The 14,135-nt window shown below is 32.0% G+C and overlaps 1 protein-coding gene across 2 annotated transcripts; it reads left to right on the top strand.

Annotated features, from left to right (window-relative positions):
* Positions 1-2,104: 2,104 nt before the first annotated feature.
* LOC133180147 (uncharacterized) lies at positions 2,105-13,151 on the top strand. Of its 2 annotated transcripts, none has more exons than XM_061314720.1 (4): positions 2,105-2,412; positions 6,024-6,115; positions 7,494-7,543; positions 11,892-13,151. In XM_061314720.1, the coding sequence occupies exons 1-4, from the start codon at positions 2,339-2,341 to the stop codon at positions 12,051-12,053; spliced, it is 378 nt and encodes a 125-aa protein (XP_061170704.1). In that variant the 5' UTR covers positions 2,105-2,338; the 3' UTR covers positions 12,054-13,151. The 2 variants fall into 2 exon arrangements, with proteins under 2 accessions (XP_061170704.1, XP_061170711.1); XM_061314727.1 differs by having other exon boundaries at positions 6,024-6,070.
* Positions 13,152-14,135: the final 984 nt, after the last annotated feature.

Genomic DNA, 14,135 nt, shown 5'->3' on the forward strand with positions numbered 1-14,135 from the left:
TTTAATATGACATGGCTTCATATAATATTTTCCAGTAGCTATGTAATCCCCCCCCCCCCCCACACACACACACACCATAAAAGGCATCGGTTTTTAAAATAGTTTCTTCTTTTGATACCATTAACACACATTCAAATGTACATGTACCAAATGTACCATTTGGCATTAGTCCATGAGAAAGAAAATGGATGAACAAGGCGGGCGAAGTGCCTATAGTGCGACAAACATTAAGTGAAAAATAAAATCTCAATTATATCACAATTTTCTTTGATATTTCATCTAACATTAAAGTAGACTTTATGAAAAATCTCTACAATTTACAAAAATCTCACAAAGACTGGAATTATTTGCCTACGAAATAGCATACACACACTGAAGAGGACAAAAAGGATCATTTTCTCACACTTTAATAAATTTTTTCGATATGAGTGGGTCTTCGCTCCATTCTTTGAAAGTTAATCCTAAAAGTTTGCATAAAAATATACATTATTTGGTTTACAAAAACATGGAGCAAAGACCCACTATACTTTAAAAGTACACTTTTATGACAAAGCATTCGCATCTTCCCGAGAAATACTTGAAGTTCATTAAGTCAAGGGTCATATCAATGCCATTATTCATCAGGAGCTGAGTAGCGTAGTGGTTAACGTGTTAGTTTCAAAGCAATTTATTATGATTCTCCGGATCTTTATTGTTAGGGGTTCGAATACCACGAATACCATTTTATTTTTTTTGATAAAAGAATAATTTTTTCTCAGAAAAGTTTTGTTGATCATAATTTCCTAAATTTCAATAATGAGAATTTCACTTTAAATACTAAATTCACAAATTGAATATGATTTTTTAGATATCTGAAGCTTTAGGCATTCTGCACGCTTTGCTCACCCATTTTCTTTTCTACTAGTGATAATACTAACGCACAGATATTCAAAGCATCTGAAATTTTTCATGGTGATACTTTCAACCCACAAACAATCAAATCATATATTTTGACATTATAGGGAAACTATTAACTCACTCATTTAAATCATACAATATGACACCGGTTCATGTTATATTTTCCACTAGTGATACTAATTAACAACCCACTTTTTGAAATTATACTGTATTAACTCGGTCCATGTGATGTTTTTACTCGGGAAACAAAATATCAACTTACATACATTCGAATTCATATATTATGAATGCTGTCCTTGAGAAAATGTCCACTAGTGTTATTTTAGACACATGCAATCTATATACAACAAACCATAATTTTTTTTTTTTACATAATTCCATTGTACATTTACAAAATCCGGGTATTTCTATGACTAAACAGTTATATATAAAAGGAAAAATACAGTATCTCTAACTGGAAGGTTTATTTAATTACATAGATAGCTGATGCAGTAACCTCATTATCTTTTAGAAGAACAGTTCATTACATGTAGATAAGTAGTGAATACAAGATTGACGTGCCCCATTTGCTAGTAAAGAAAGGATTCAAGTTGTTGAAATATTGTTACAGAGCTAAATCTTAATTCGATACTGCTTACAGAAAACTTCTCTTACCTTTTAACTCACGTACAGTTTGTATTTCATCTTAGAAGTTAATTGTAAAGAGGGGTGTCGAAATTAAGAGGATTTATATTGTATGAAAGATAAAGCATTATTCTGTCACATAAATTGTATTCTTAGAATGGTCAAATTCCTTGTAAACGATTTCACTTCGTGGGCAAAAACAGATTTCTTTATTACAATAATAGTACATTGATTAATTAAAAAAAGATTAAAAGCTATTCTCTTTCATAGAGAAATATTCACCTTGCAAACAAGGATCACAGTTGCCTAATATTAGATTGAGATCGATAAACTATTCATTGGCAACGAAAAATCCTCGAATGTATTCTAAAGGTAACAAGACACATCTTTTATATTTATGAAATCTCTAAGAAAAATTAATCGAGCCATCACTTGTTAATCGACATGTAACAAATTCCAATTTTCTAATAAGCTATAGTGTCCGTGTCTCTTTCACGGGGAGCTCCGATATTGGATGACGGAGCCACTGTTGATATTAGCTCCTTGTATACCTGGAAATCAATTTTTTCTAGCGGGCCGGCTGGCTGAAGTTGAGGATTTGATATTGCTTTAGTGAGCTACCTGGAGAGAATCTATCGTCTCCACTCAGAGGGTACTCTTCCTTATATAAACCTTTATTGTATTAAGTGGTTCCTTATCAATAGGGAAACTTGGATGATAACGCTGTGGGTTGGTTTTAACTGTTTTGAAGTGATTTAAAAATTAAGGCACTCTTGATTTAACCCCCCAAATTCGGTGTCTTTTGTCAGATATCAAAATGTCTGTAATTCTAATGTCTTGTAAGAAGAACCTTGCTAATCGGGATATGTCTAAGAAGAAAAAAATTATCAGGTAAGTTTTTTTTAACTTTGATGAAATACACAAAGTTTAACAAACATTAAAACATAAAAGGATAGCAGTTTTAAAGTTTACATCTACTTTCAAAAATATAACTAGTAAAAGTATCTAATCAGGAAAAAAATGTTTCTTATTGATTCCTAAACATCATAACTGAGCCAGAAAAAATTGCGACAAGTAAGCAATCCATTGCAAAGGAAGCGCAATGTGGATGACAATTTGCCATTATTGTCAATATATAACTGAATCTGTTACTAAGCAATGTAACTGGTACAAGAATTCATTAACCAGGAACGAACAAAGGTTGAGGACAAATATTTACATGAAGCGTATGTAAAGTTACTTTTAATGGGAATTTTATACGTTCTTCAAACTGTCATGGCAATAAAGATCGAAAAATACATTATCATCGTCCCAATTGAATTTCACTTCTGATTGATAAATCAATATTAACTTCACACTGTTAAATATGCTTATAATATATAAACGTTTAAAGTGAGTGGTTGAAACGTTTTAACATTCCAATTTAAAAAAAAAAGAAAAAAAAATTGTAAGTGTATTATTCTGCATTCTTTGGTTAAACGAAGATTTTGAAGGGGGGGGGGGATGAAAAAATAATGAGAATAAAATACAATAAAACAACAACAGCAAAAAAAAAAAAAAAAAAAAAAAAAAAAAAAAAAGAAAAGAAAAAAAAGCGAAATAAAATTCAGCTCCCAATGGAATGACAAGAAACAAAAGAAAAAAAAACCTCCCCAGAATCTCACTTATTAATTACACGAACAAGTTCCGTTTTTGATCACAAACTACCTTTACAAAATGGAGAAAGGTTTAGCTTATGAAAACATTTCAATCAATAAGAAAGATAATAGGCTGAATATATATCATATACGGTACAATTTTGATGCACCAGATACACATTTCGACAAATCATGTCTTCATTGATGCTCCTGCCGAAACGCTGGAAATCCAAAATATTTAAATAAAAAGACTTTGAAGAGCTGAAAAAGGTGCCAAAAACTGGAGCCGAATACGTGGAAAGATCAGAGCTATGCATGAGGGAGATAATTTTGAAATAAATTTCTATATTTTACCACAGCAATTAAATATATATCCGTATTTTCAAGCTAGTACCGAAGCACCTAGCTACTGGACTGTAGAGACCCTCGGGAACTAACAGTCCACCAGCAGAGGCCTCGACCCAGGGGTCATAATGTAAATCATATATGGTAATAATTTTGATGCACCAGATGCGCATTTCGACAAATTGTCTCTTCAGTGATGCTCATGCCGAAACGTTGGAAATCCAATACATTTAAATAATTGAAAAGAACAACCAAAACTGCAAGAAGAGTAGTCTTTTAGAACAACTCAACACAATAACTGTGAACAACATAGCAAGTTATCTTCTGAATTCAGACTTTTAATAACAGTTTTAGTATAAACAATTTAACCATCGACTTATTCCAGAGATAAAGTGTTTTCCAGATTCGTCAACGTGCCTATTATCTAAAACTAACATTTGTTTTACAAAAACTCTGAAGAAACTTTACATTGAAAGCCTAAGCACTTCTCTATATGCCATTTTTTCCAGCGCTGAAACCTCTAAAATCAATCCAGTTTCAAAAGGATTACTCTCCAATACCACGTTTAAACATTTGCAACAAAGCCTCTTGAGACATCGATCTCGTACGGAAAATATTTATAAAATTTACTTTATTTGTATAAACTAATTACCGTTCTTGAAATTTGAGTGAGGTATTTAATGGATGGTGTGGACAAGTCGTAACCAATGGGTCATTATCAACATAAATCAATCGATTTGGCGTGTGGAAAGTTAAACTTTATTCTATTGGAAGAAATCAATGATTTGAAGTCAAATACAATAACGTCAGCCTACTTTTTCAATATATTTGTATGTACTTTGTTACAAAATTACTATTTTAACATGATTATATGGAACAGTAAATTGCAATGTAGTTGAAAACCGATGAAAAAAACATATTACGGTAACAAAATGCATTTTATTACATTTTAACAGTGAAATACTGTGATTTATTTATTGAATAAAAGTAAAGTTATATTCTTTCACAGTGTGAAGGGATACTAAAGTAATATTCTCTCACAGTGTGAAAGGATATCAAAGTAAGTAAAAGTAATTTCTAGCCTGTCATAAGTTCGAGTTACTAACTAAATCATCTTGATAGAGACTAAAACTGATAATTTCTTCCCAGATATGTCTCAAAAATCCATGTTACAATGTTTTCAATTTCACACTTGCTAAGTTTATTGAAACATAGTAAAATCCATGTTACAATGTTTTCAATTTCACAGTTGCTAAACTTTGACATCTCAACCCCTAAACTATGACGTCACAACTCGTGAGACAGGATTTTTTTTTTATATTTTCACTCGTGCTTCGCAATCATGAAAATATAAAAACAAGATGTGTTTGTGAAACACTATGCCCCCATTGGTAACACAATTCTGGAGTGGGACGTAGACTACAGTGCAATAGTTATGGCCAATGTTAAAGTTTTTTCAAATGTAGGTCAAAGGTCTCAGTTGAGGTCACATGATCCAATGGAAAGGTCTTGTCATAATGAACACTCATGTCAAATAATAAAGCCTTACCCTTGACAGCGCAATAGTTATGGGCTAGGTTAAAGTTGACAACAGACAGACAAACAGGACAAAAACAATATACCCCCAGGATCTTTCGATCCAGGGGCATAAAATCCCTGTCACACTTGTGAAATAAATTCCATATTCAGGAACAAAACATTGAATATCCTCTAGGTATTGGTATTATACTTTAGATTAATCTGAACTTTTTTCAAATGCAAAACTCAGTTGAGATTTGAAATTCCTGGTTATCTTTGTTTGTAATTGTTTAAAGTTGAGCAAAATATTAAAACAATCAAAACTAAAAAAAAATGTACTCAGTCAGCAATTTAGGTTCATACTGGAGATAAGCAATCATTGGTACCATTGATATAAAAAACTATGTCATCTTTTTAAATGAGCCGCAGATATTGATTCTTTACAAAAATTGATTCCGAAACATTTTCATGTGAAATGTATGACAAGAACAGTACCCCTGAGAAAACATTTTCCGACCAGCTTAAGCTTGGGTTTCTATTGAAGCTAATTTTAAATTTAATATGAAATTGTTCCACGACTTTCAAAATGATTACAATGTATTTAATTATTAAAATTAATGTTATTAAGCAGAAAAAATCCACAGTTTAGGCAACGGCATTTAATTCCAAATGCCTTGTAAATTGCAATTGACTACAAATCATTGAAAGCGACTCGTTTAAATGTCTTTTATGCTAAGGCCTCACAAAATTAAATTTATACATCATATAGATGCTTACAATGATGAAAACGGTTCTGGTTTTCTTACTTGATTTTAAAGATTGAAAAAAATTATCACAACATTTTTTACCATCTTAAAAAAATGATTAAAAAAAAAGTGATATGTGTGAAAAAATGATTCGAAGAAAAAGTGCAACAAAAGATTCTTTGTAGTTTGTAGTAATTTCGAAACGTCCTAATAGATTGCATATTTCCGAAAATACAAATAACGTCTCTACTTACAGGAAGGCCGGAAAGCTTGCACAAGATGGCATCGCTAAGCTGACAACAGGTTGGGAAATAGAAATCGACGGCAAGGAATATAAGATTTCATTTTGTATGTATACAAAACTGTCATTAATTAACCGAGGATATCAATGTTTATTGACAGTGATCACTGGCTGTTCTCAAATAATCATAAATCGTATTGGAAAAAAGGGTCCTTGTAAGCACGAATGGAATGCACGAATTCATTTTTCCAGCTAAATATTCTAATCCTTTGTGCAAAATGATTTTTTGATTCAAATTTTTAATGAAAATATATTTAAGTTATCAAATAAATGAAAATGACGATGGTTGTGACAATAATGTGCAAGCTGTTCACAGAAACTTGACAAAACCATAGGCTTCTTATAGTTAAGTGATTTAAAAGTCAGATGTCAAAGTCAAAGCCCACTCCGAACGTAGACTCAAAAATCTCCTATAACTTGTAAATAATCTGAAGAATCAAATAATTAATCCCAATGATAATTTCTACAGAATTCAAATGTCCATTCCAAATAATATATCCTAATAATATTTAAACTTATTTTGTCTTTCATTTTGCGGGTTTTATGGGATTGTGATAAAAAGTTTTATATCTGTCATAAATCCTTTCTGTAGGAGGGAATTTATGACTTCGAAACTAATATAGAGATAAAATGCATTACGCTAGGATGTTGTTAAACAATATTTTAATCGAAAGAATCATGTTCCGAAGAAAACAAAAACCTTGTTTCTGTGTCATCTACAAATTGTTGTTTTATTATTGTACACTGCGTACAGGCCATGCTTAATTATACTTTTGATCCCACATATTATTAGAGCAATTACCCAAACTGCATTCTGTTTCACTTCATTTCTCTTTTTTTTCGTGAAATGAGATTTAAATTATGCAAGTACACTGTATATGTATCCAATTTATCTTAACCTTGGCTAAAAAGAAATAAAAAAGTTTTGTGCCGAGTATGCTTCTACAGACAATACCATAATACAGAAAGATCCAAATAAACATTTATGACATCATTGTTATTCGCACATAACGTTATGATAGCTATATTAAGACTCTATGATAGCTACCTATAATAAGAGTTTAAGATAACTATATGAAAGATTTAATATTAAAAAAATAATATTGAAGGTCTATTTAAAGTAATATCCGTACTGAAAGAGTCTTTGATTGTTTTCCAGACTGAGTAAAAGATTTATGTTTTATTGAAGGCACCTGAATGTAGATTTAAAGATTTCAATTGCTGCAATGAACGTTAATAATATTTCATTTTTTGTATGTGTTGTACAAAACTGATTCTTAAAGTATTTCCTAAACGCATCTAATTATGATTTGGAGAAATACAAATTTGAATTGTTCGTTAATCATTCTATGGTTTAACGCGTCTGATTCTGATTTGCATTTGTTAAATGGGTTGCTAACCATACCTCAATATATTTGTTTTTAGCCCGCGATAACCTGCATGTTTGGATAGATGGTGAGCCAGTGGAAACTACAGTAAGTTGAACAAGACAGTAAATGTAAGAGATGAAAAAAGAAACTTTAATCAATTTTAAAAAATCCTGTATGCATAACGAAACGTAAATACGGCAAAGACACGGACCTGTGGAAACACCGGAAGTGTGATCAGGTGGCTAGGAGGAATACAATATTGTATTACATGTTTCCTACTCTTGATTTAATTTTTAATGTGAATGATGGCTTTGAATGTCATGAACAAACCAAAACACGATGGTCACTTTGATTATGTTTGACTTTTGTGAGCTTGAAACACTACAGGAACCTATGATTATTGACATAATTATCAAATATCAAGATTGTCTTTCTCTTCGAGACGCTTAGAAAAAGAAATATGAAATATTTTCATTTGTACAAGAAAAGCTGTTTAAGACAAGTCCACAGGAACTATGGTGGGCACCGATAGGCGTGCCCCAATAATTTTGCCGATATAAAGTACATGTATACCCCAGAGAAGAAAGTAACTTTATTGTGTCCCCGCAATAATTTCGACTGATAACCTTATTTTGCTTGTCAAGGAATTCTTATTTGGTAGTGCCATACCAACTTGAAAATATTTGGTCACCCCAACTGAAACTGCTTCCTACGTACATGAAAACATGTCTTTCCTTTGTAGTAAGGAATGGTTATATAATGAAAAGAGAATAACGGACAGTGATCCTTCTCAGAAATTAATTTAAACAATACAAATTGTAAAATATACCACTTGAAAAACCAGGAGCAAGCAGCTCCTGTAGACCGGTCAATTCTCTGTATTGATCAGTTAAACTAAGTACTCCGTAGTATGAAAATATTGGCCTAACAATTTCTATGAAACTTGACAGTCAAAATACTACCGAACAATAGGTTATATTTGCAAACGAGGTCATTATAATGACCTTAGAATTTGCCAAATGCTAAATTTAACCGAGTTTGTTGAAAGCACTGAAAAATTGACAGTAGCATGTCTCCTTTTAAAACTTGATCATTCTCAGAGCATGATCTTTCAAATCGAATCATGCAGCTGAGAGACATAAACACCATACGCAGGTTATAGTGGTACATTACTACATAAATAAGGAAAGAAGACGAGATGAAAAAAAAACCTGATCTTGTCCTGTTTGTCATAGTGGCTTAGTTGTTAGTTGGCCATTAACGCCTATAATCAGTAAAACATCCAAATATGAAACAGATTTGGTCAATTCTAGGATGTGTATTTTTTTTCAAGTTCACTAGGATATATCAATTCAACATACGACTAAAAAAATTACCATTGTTATAACTTTTGATTTTTGGTGAATTCACATTTGATTTCCATTACTTCTTGAATATACTATAGTAAAGTACATATGAAGTTTATCTATAAAAGATAAGGGCTTCGTAGAACATTTCATGGACCCTGCAATATTTTTAAAAAGAACTTTTATAACGCTTTTGAATCCAGGTTAGGTACGGAAACCCAAACTCATATCTGTTAACGTAATTTCGGAGAATTTTCTTCTTGATTTAAGCAAACAAAACATCTACCCTCATTAAGTACATTCATTTGGTATTTGTCTTTTCTGGCCAAGTGATTCTTAAGAGATAAACATTTAATAGAGAACACCATATTTTTGCTATTTCTCAATTATTTTCCCCTTCATAGAGGCTTAGACTCTTCATTTAAACAGATTTTAATAGAGAGATCATTTGCAGTAATTTTGCTCGAAACTTGTCAATCGTTTCCGGAGAAGTTATAAATGTGAAATTACTAACTCATTTCTCCTTTATAGAGGGCTTGTGGGAAGTTTGATGAAATTTGTCAACTGTTTCTGGAGAAGAAGTCTAAAATGCGAAAAGTTAACAGACAACAGACGAACAAATGTTGATCAGAAAAACTAACTTGAGCCTTTTGCTAAGGTTGGCTAAAGCATAAATATAGGATCTCCCATGATTTGTAGTTGGATATGATTTTTATCCAACGAGTTGTGTGTTTTTTATCCCCGAGCCTTGGCGAGGGGATAAAAACACACGACGAGTTGGATAAAAGTCATATCCAACTACAAATCATGGGAGATTCTTTTTATCCCATGTTTAATACTTCACAACCAATGTTTTACACTGTTTTATATAGGACTCCACTTTATTTTACTTCATCGCGCGAACGCAAAAACCATTGTGACGTCACAACTGTGGATTATGAAAAATTTATCCAATGAGTCATATCCACGGGATAAAGGGGTAAACATGGGATAAAAAACATAATTAAACCTTACTATTGACTTGAATTAGCAGACCTATTTTTTTATTCATATGAAGCAGAATTTGTTCAAAATCTTTTACGTGAAAAGAAGAAAACACTTGCTGTGGCCTTCAACTCGACAGTTAGATATATCGACGACGTATTGTCAATTAACAATGGTTATTTCCATTCTTATGTTGATACGACATATCCTGGTGAGCTTGAGATAAAAGATACCACAGAGTCTGACTCTTCTGTTTCATATTTGGATATTTTACTTGTAAAAGACATTGATGGTAATCTAACAACAAAGCTTTATGATAAACGTGATGACTAACTTTATGTAGCAATATACCCTTATCACCTGCATACGGGGTTTGTATCTCTCAGTTGATTCGATACGCCAGAGAATGCTCTACGTATGAACGATTTCTAAAACGAGGTAAGTTATTGACAAACAAGTTGATGAAACAAGAATATCAGCAGTCTCATTTAAAGTCATCATTTCGTATGTTCTATGGTCGATACAATGACCTTGTCAGCAAATACAATCTTTCATTAAGTCAAATGCTGACTGACTTTTATCATACTAATTGTTAAGCCATTATTTACACACTGAATTGTCGACGGATTTTTCCGTTATTTCCCGAACATGACAAGGAGCACACGGTGGGTGTGACCGGTCGGCAGGGGATGCTCACTCCTCCATGGCACCTGATCCCACCTCTGATGTTTTGGAGGTCCGTGTTTGCTCTGCTCCTATTTCGTAATGTTTAATGCACATTTGAGCTCGTATGCTGTTCGTTATCTCCACATATTTCATTCATGACTTATTATTAATTATTAATTAAGTTATTCTACATGTTACTTCAGATTGTAGGTTTCTAATTGTTTTAGATTTTATTCATCATGTCTTGAGACAATACATGCTTACAAATTCATCTACGTATAGTACAATATATAAAAATTGACAAACTCTTCTATGAAAAAGGTTAGGAAAAGGGTGCTCGGAGAATTTTTGTTAATACCACAATCATAAACGTTAAAAGAGATTAATTTTTAAGTTATTTTTTATGAACTTATGCTATGTAACAGGTAAACAGATCCTTGAAAGTCTGCCTTTTAATGTTTTTTTTTTTTTTTTTTTTTTTTTTTTTTTTTTTTTAACAAATGAAATATACTAAATAATATGTATTTGTTACTAGTTGCCTGTTGGATCAAAATCAAATCAAATTATACTTCATCATTAAATAGGTCGATATCAATCACATTACATAAATTCAAATAACAATAATGTTAAAGAGGGTGAAACTACATATACTTAAAAGCTAAGCATTATTATAAAGAATTTCATCATTTGAAAGCGAACTGTAATTTTTTTTACATTATCAGATGTGGAAAGCTAAGTTTTTCTATAATGCAATTATGAAAAGAATGGGGATTTAATATTTGCAAAAAATATAAATAAATATATAAATACATAAATAAAGTAAAAATAGTATTAAAAATCTATGTAATTATATAAGGCTGATGAATTTTTTATTCCCCTTCTCTATCACTAACAATCATTCTATCCACGTTATTGATTAATAGTTAGACTTGAAATGCTAAATCAGAGAGATTATTTCTTTTTCCTCTCCTAGAAATAACATTGATTCTCCACTTTCTGTAAATCTCTTTCTAAAATCTGTTTGTGTCGCGATTTTCAATGTATGCATTTACCCACGCAGATGCTTATATCGTTTCATTAGATGTAGATTTTAGATGTTGGAAAGCTGATTGACTACCAGAAACATTCCCTGTTTAAGGGAAATTAAATGGTTGTATAATTTCTCTTCATTAGACCAATGACTACTGTATTTTTCTTACCTCTGAATTTCAGGAGAATGTTAATATTGATGTATATAATCGATAGAAGCGAATCCTTAAATTACCTGGATCTGTTTCCTTAAAACATCGATGACTACCATTCAACGAGCAATACTCGAACCTATGCACAAAACATCCTTTAAAAGAAAAATACAAATAAAATAGATCATGAGGGTGTAATTTTGTTAGAAATTTTCCATCATTAAAGGGTTATTTTTTATTTTTAGAAAGATCGTATAATAATTTTCACCTTTGTAGGCATATATATCGGACAAGGGTTATGATGTGGACATGTTTTTCGATATCGAGGGCCATAGTGGGCATATTTTCAGTGATGTGGACAACGACAGAGACGAAATGGTCAACTCTCTCAACATCAACGACAATTGTGTGGCCAAGTGTTACCAAAAGGCTCATTAAAAGTCCTTAATAATGAGGAAGTGAACAAGCGCAATCCATTATGGTTTCTTCCCGCATAGACTTATTTTACATATAATTTCGTAGAGAGTCATTGAAAGTTTTTCTGGAATTATGTTGTCAACTTTAGAATATTTCAAATAAACAATTTTTCATCACATTTTATCTAATATTTATTGTAAAAGTATGCACATCAAGCATAATCCATAAGAGAAAAGTCCTGAAAGGGTAAAAAGAATGAAATGTTTAAATGTAGCAGTCAGAATTAATATTTTGAATTATACTTTTTCTTTGTAATTTACATGTTGATACATAATGTGATACAAGGTCCCTCATTATCACATTACGTTCACTATGTATTCGGTTGTTAAAGTGTACGCAATTACTTAAGGTCAGACGATACGTTCCTCATATCTGTTTTGCAAATCTTCGTAATGTAGGAAAAAATATTCAAAATTTTAATTACCTTCTGATTTCTTAGCAGGTTTCTTATCATCTTAAAATAATTGAAACACTAAAAGTGTGATATTGACAAATAAAGTTTTTCCCAAAAGGATTATATAGGAAAACATCATCCTCTGGTATCTTGCACAAATGCCTGGTAAGGTACCTCATTTTTTGTGAGTAAACATGTCAAAGTAGCAATACTTCAATGACAAAATCTTGGAAAAAATTATATATTATTGAGGAACGTATCGTCTGTCCTTAAGAAAACCACTTACAAAATTTTAAAGGTAGCTGAAATCTTGGCTTTATCCATCTTCTTCTCATCTGTGTACATAATTTTATGAATGCTCGACAAATATATTTAAACAAAGCTAATATTCTTTACAAATATTTTTCTACATTCAGCCGCCCTGGAATAAAAAGTTTCAACATCATTTGTTACACCTTAAAAATATATTTCACATTAATTATCGTCATTTTCTTACCGAGTTCGAGTGCAACTCCTCTTTAAAAAGGTTCATGGTTTAATCCTTGAAATATTTCCTTTACCTGTGCGTTTTTAACTTTGATGGCTCATTGAATTTAGAAAGATATGATATACTGTTTTTTAATTATCAGAACTGTAAAGTGCTGAATAAAATAAGAAACCTCCCATCAAGGCTTTGTTTGTTTATGTACGTGTATAAAAGGACAAACATTCTTTGATTACTAGAAAATGCAAGACAAAAGATCGAATTGAAATGGATTCTCTCCCAACATATTTATATACTTGTTTAAGTGGGTTTGAATGCATTGGACCACGTGTAGAGATCGATTGATTGATTGTATGTTGTTTTACGTCCCATTCGAGAATTTTTCACTCATATAGAGACGTCTCCACGGTGAAGGGCTTCAAATTTAGACCTTCATTCGGCACTCAGGGCCATTGAGCAGTGAGGGATCTTTATCGTGCCAATACCTACCGTGACAAGGGGCCTCGGTTTTAAGGACTCATCCGAAGGACCTGCAACTTTCACTTCAAAGAGCCGAGCGCCTGGCGAAGGAACAGTTGCTACCTATTTTTTATCGACGTAGGTCAGTCGCGGCCGTGATTCAAACACACGACCTTCCAATCATGGAGCGAGCGCTCTACCGACTGAGCTACCGGGACGGCCACATGCAGAGATAGGTATCGCCAAAATTTCGTATCACGATATACCTGGTATCACGCCCCCCCCCCCCTACCACGATAAAATCATGACATTATTTTTACACTCAAATTTATTACAGGTATGTTGTAAAGCATTACTTCACTTTTTTCATTTTTATTTATATAATATAAAGCATGTTTGGATTCTAGGATGCCGTTGTTTGACTGTTTGCAACATTTTTTACACTTCCAGGTAATTGTAATTCAAATGTTTGAACATATAAATGGATAATTTTGGGAATGAATTTCTAATTATGTACCAAATACCGGCATTTTACTCTCCGTATTACGATATACAGGTATACCGATAAAATCGCGCATCCCTAACCACATAGTTGTTATCTCCACATATGAAATTAGAGTGATCATTTTACCTTTGTTTGACGTATCATAAAGTTGTCAATAAAAATGTCAATAAAAATATAAAAAAAAATAAATAAATAGTTTAT

Source organism: Saccostrea echinata, unplaced genomic scaffold, assembly GCF_033153115.1.
Source record: "Saccostrea echinata isolate AGI-Se365-2 ecotype Australia unplaced genomic scaffold, CSIRO_AGI_Sech_v1 ptg000001l, whole genome shotgun sequence".
In the NCBI taxonomy this organism is placed as follows: Eukaryota; Metazoa; Mollusca; class Bivalvia; order Ostreida; family Ostreidae; genus Saccostrea; species Saccostrea echinata.

Excerpts from the sequence above, each read along its gene's own strand:
- LOC133180147 (XM_061314720.1), top strand. The coding sequence starts at position 2,339 with ATGTCTGTAATTCTAATGTCTTGTAAGAAGAACCTTGCTAATCGGGAT. Across the intron at positions 2,413-6,023 it reads AAGAAGAAAAAAATTATCAG|GAAGGCCGGAAAGCTTGCAC; the intron begins GTAAGTTTTTTT and ends CTCTACTTACAG. Across the intron at positions 6,116-7,493 it reads GGAATATAAGATTTCATTTT|CCCGCGATAACCTGCATGTT; the intron begins GTATGTATACAA and ends ATTTGTTTTTAG.